This window comes from Phyllobates terribilis, unplaced genomic scaffold, assembly GCF_046119375.1.
Source record: "Phyllobates terribilis strain yellow unplaced genomic scaffold, ASM4611937v1 Scaffold_10__3_contigs__length_209671492, whole genome shotgun sequence".
Taxonomy (NCBI): Eukaryota; Metazoa; Chordata; class Amphibia; order Anura; family Dendrobatidae; genus Phyllobates; species Phyllobates terribilis.
In genome coordinates this window covers 170,525,890-170,530,111 of record NW_027362770.1, presented here as the reverse complement: position 1 = coordinate 170,530,111, position 4,222 = coordinate 170,525,890, and the positions used below count along the sequence as shown (strand labels likewise).

At 41.4% G+C, this 4,222-nt stretch overlaps 1 protein-coding gene across 1 annotated transcript; it reads left to right on the top strand.

The window, feature by feature from the left end:
* The first annotated feature begins 1,872 nt into the window (after positions 1-1,872).
* LOC141164657 (E3 ubiquitin/ISG15 ligase TRIM25-like) lies at positions 1,873-4,019 on the top strand. The gene has a single exon (XM_073650138.1). It carries the CDS (start codon positions 1,921-1,923, stop codon positions 3,520-3,522), a length of 1,602 nt encoding a protein of 533 aa, XP_073506239.1. The 5' UTR covers positions 1,873-1,920; the 3' UTR covers positions 3,523-4,019.
* Positions 4,020-4,222: the final 203 nt, after the last annotated feature.

Sequence of the window (4,222 nt, the reverse complement as noted above, 5' to 3'; positions counted from 1 at the left end):
TACCATACGGTTAAAGACTAAAATAGAAGACATTAGGAAACTCAGGGAAGAGTATAACAAACATAACGAATTGACCAAAGACAATTGGTAGTCTGATACGTTTTCCTTTTTAAATCCTGCTAATTGGTTTAAAGGGATTGGTGGATGGATTGCTGGAATATTACAAGGAGTGTTGCATATTGCTGCTTGCGTCTTGTTAATATATGTTTTACTAAAACTAGTCTTTTATTGTATCCCATTTTGCAAGAGGAAAACCTGCCAGTCATCAGAGAGCAAGGAGGACACTGTCAACCAACATCCAGTGCTACTATACACAGACCTCCCAGATGTAACCAGCATTGAGGACCTGGACGGCAAGGGAATGATGACCTTTACCTGCTTGCCCCAACCAACCTCACGACTGAAGATCTGAGCTTTATGATTATGTCAACAAATAAGGGGGGATGGACATGCTGCGACAGCCTCAATTGGTAACAAGGGCACTAATTGGGTGAAGACCAATGTCCCTCAGGCTCAAAACATGACCCTGGGAAAGAACCTCTATTGTTGATAATAACATAATTATTAGGGGGGAATGTAAAGGACATATTGATACTCATGCTAGAGCAACTCCATTTTGTCTGCTTGCTTTAAAATCATGTTATTATCACTCCTTGCATAACATACATTCTTTCTTTCTCTTCCCATGCAACTTTCTCACACTAACTTTTTCTCAAGAGAACATTTTGTCAGACACCTGCTTCTGTTATCTAACTAGCCTAGGCCAGGATTGACCTTGTAAATTTCCACCATGCACCGAACTAACGATAATATGGCCATATGTGTATTTCCGTAATAATTGTACTAACATTGGTTCAAGCCTGTAGTACAGCAGTAGATGATTGGACATTAATAAACTCAAAACAATATAAAATGCTAAGCAAAATAAACGGGATCAGAGATTCTTTGAATCCTCCCATACAGAGCATTGCCTCCGTTTTGTTTTCTGTGGATTGCACAATCAACATAATAATTTGACACTCACTTGGTCAACTGTGAAGGGTTATTGCCCTCCCTTAACATAGGTACGGTATTCTTTTCTTTATAGGCTTCATTCCATTTTCAGTAAACAGTGGAATGATGTGATTTACCAAAAAGCTCTTGGTCTTGTTCTCTTCTATGCACAAGACACTTTCCAAGAAGGATTTTGGCTTACTCATGTACATTTTGGCAAACTGCAGTCTAGCTTTTTTTAGGTCTCTGTGTCAGCATTGGGGTTCTCCTGGGTCTCATGCCACAGTGTTTCATTGCAACTACAGTGACATGGGTTGTAAACCTCTTGATTATGTGGCGCACCGTGGACAAAGGAACATCAAGATCTCTGAAAGTGAACTTGTAACCTTGAGATTGTTGATATTGTGCAACAATTTTGGTTCTCAAGTCCTCAGACAGTTCTCTTCTCCTCTTTCTGTTCTCCATGCTTACTGTGGCAAACACAGACACACAATGGCAAGATTGAGTCAATTTCTCCATTTTATCTGGATCCAGGTGTGATTTTCATATAGCCCCCACCTGGCCCAGGTGAGTTTGAACGAGAACCACATGCTTGAAACAAAGTTGTTTACTCACACTTTTGTAAAGGTGACAACAATTTTGTTCAGCCCATTTTTGGGGTTTTGTTTGAAATTATGTGCAATTTTCCCTTTTCTCTGTTGTTCCAGTACAAATATCAAAATGTGTAATTGCAACAATTTTCTGGAAGAAATACTTTATTTTCTGGAACAATTTCAAGGGTGCCAACACTTTTGGCCCTGACTGTACATAACAGGACTACATACTTGTTACAGTTCAGCCGCACCCTGTGTTTAAATAGATTAACCCGACCTTTGGATTCCGATTATCAGAGAATTGCAGTTTCATTTCTCTCTTCCTCTGTCAGCCATGGCGTCTGCTGATCTGAGAGACGAGCTGCTCTGCTCCATCTGTCTGAGCACTTATACAGATCCTGTAATGCTGAGATGTGGACAGAACTTCTGCGGGGTCTGTATTGATCGTGTGCTGGATACACAGGACGCGTCTGGAGTTTATTCCTGTCCTGAATGCGGAGAAGAGTTTCTGGAGCGGCCGGCACTGATGAGGAACTTAGTTCTGCGTAAAATAATGGAGAATTTCCTGTTTACTCCACCAACAAAGACGGAAAGTGGGATCTTCTGCACTTACTGTGTGGACTCTCCTGTACCTGCTGTTAGATCCTGTCTACACTGTGAGGCTTCTCTGTGTGATAAACACCTGAGGTCTCACAGCAAATCACCAGAACACGTCTTATCTGATCCCAGCACTTCTCTGGAGAAAAGGAAATGTTCTGTCCATAAGAAGATCCTGGAATATTACTGCACTGAGGACGCTGCTTGTATCTGTGTGTCCTGCAGTTTGGCCGGAGAACATCGGGGACATCGGGTGGAAATGCTGGACGAGGCCTCTGAGAAGAAGAAGAAAAAATTTAAAAATGTTCTTCAGAAACGGATTGCAATGAACAATGAGATTGAGAAAAAGGTCCAGAGTCTGGAGGAGAGCAGGAGAAAAGCTCAAGAAAAAGCAGCTGGAGAAGCCGAGAGAGTCACTGCCCTGTGTACAGACATCAGGAGACGGGTGGACGGCCTGGAGAAGAAGGTCCTGAGTGAGATCTCCAGGCAGGAAAAGGAAGAGTCCCTGTCACTGTCTGCTCTGATCCATCAGCTGGAGATAAAGAAGGACGAGCTGTCCAGGAAGATGAGACACATTGAGGAGCTGTGTAACATGACGGATCCACTGACTGTCTTACAGGAACCAGACACCGGTGACTTGTGTGATCCTGAGGAGGAGGGAGGTGATGAGGACACAGGGGGACATGATAAACAGCCCCATGATGGAGATGACCTGGATGTGGCTGTGATCTCACACACATTACACACATTATGTGAGGTAATAACGGGTTTAAGGATCGGAATCTATGTGGAGGGTCCTGCAGACATATTGCTGGATGTGAACACAGCTGGTATTGATGTCCATATATCAGACGACCTGAAAACTGGGTCCTGGACACAAATGAATCATAAGCGTCCAGAAACAGCAGAGAGATTTGAGGGTTATCAGGTGATGAGCAGGAGGGGATTTACCTCAGGACGACATTACTGGGATGTGGAGAGCAGTAGATTAGGGGATTGGAGGGTGGGGATGTGTTATCCCAGTATAGACAGGAGGGGGTGTCAGTCACCTGTTGGAGATAATACAAAATCCTGGAGTTTAAGGAGATATAATAATCAGTATTCAGTGATACATGACAGTAAAGAGGTCCCGTTATCTCAGCAGATCTCCATTGATAGGGTCAGGATATGTCTGGATTATGAGGCCGGGCAGTTGTCCTTTTATGAGCTGTGTGACCCAATCAGACACTTACACACGTTCACTGCCATCTTCTCCGAGCCCCTTTTTGCAGCATTACATCTGTACAAATCTTCTATAAAGATATTAAGGGGAAGCAGCAACAGTAATAAACCATTGTAATGATAGAAACTGATGATAAAGAATATAATAAAGGATCATTTTACTTTTGCTAATAATCAGTTGACAATAATATATCCTCCTGATGATATACATATCTGTTACTTATAATTCCCTCTCTCTTAATCTGCATTTGCATTGCCCAATAATCCATCAGATTCTAATGTTAATGACCCTTCGTTAACAATAACTGTATAATGTGAATGTGTTCAGCAACTGAACAATGTGTCCAAATACGCTCATTCATCGAGCATGAAATCGTTTAAGGGACCGAAAAAACTCATTCAACTTTTGAAAATTTTGTACTGCAAATTGAAATTATTCGCTCATTCAACGATTTGACTGACAAAAAGGAGGGATGGAAATTCAAGTACTAAATAAAGTTGATTGTCTTCCGAGGCAAAAAATAGTTCAGTAGCTTTAAATGTTGTACACACCTTAATTACTCAACCATTTTATTCTGTATTTTTGTCCTATATAAACATGGATATTATTTGCTAGTTGTGAGTTATGATCTCTTCTTTCATTGTTTAAAGGAATATCTGCTTATTTAAACAACTATATATTAAAGGACATTTTCATACAATCGTCCAAAGTATGGAAGGTACAGTATGAAAAATGAGGGTGTTATGAGGAGGGGGCACAGTATAGACTGAGCAGTATAGGGGGAGACAGTGTGAGGGGACAATGTCAAGTAGTTACC

Excerpts from the sequence above, each read along its gene's own strand:
- LOC141164657 (XM_073650138.1), top strand. The coding sequence starts at position 1,921 with ATGGCGTCTGCTGATCTGAGAGACGAGCTGCTCTGCTCCATCTGTCTG.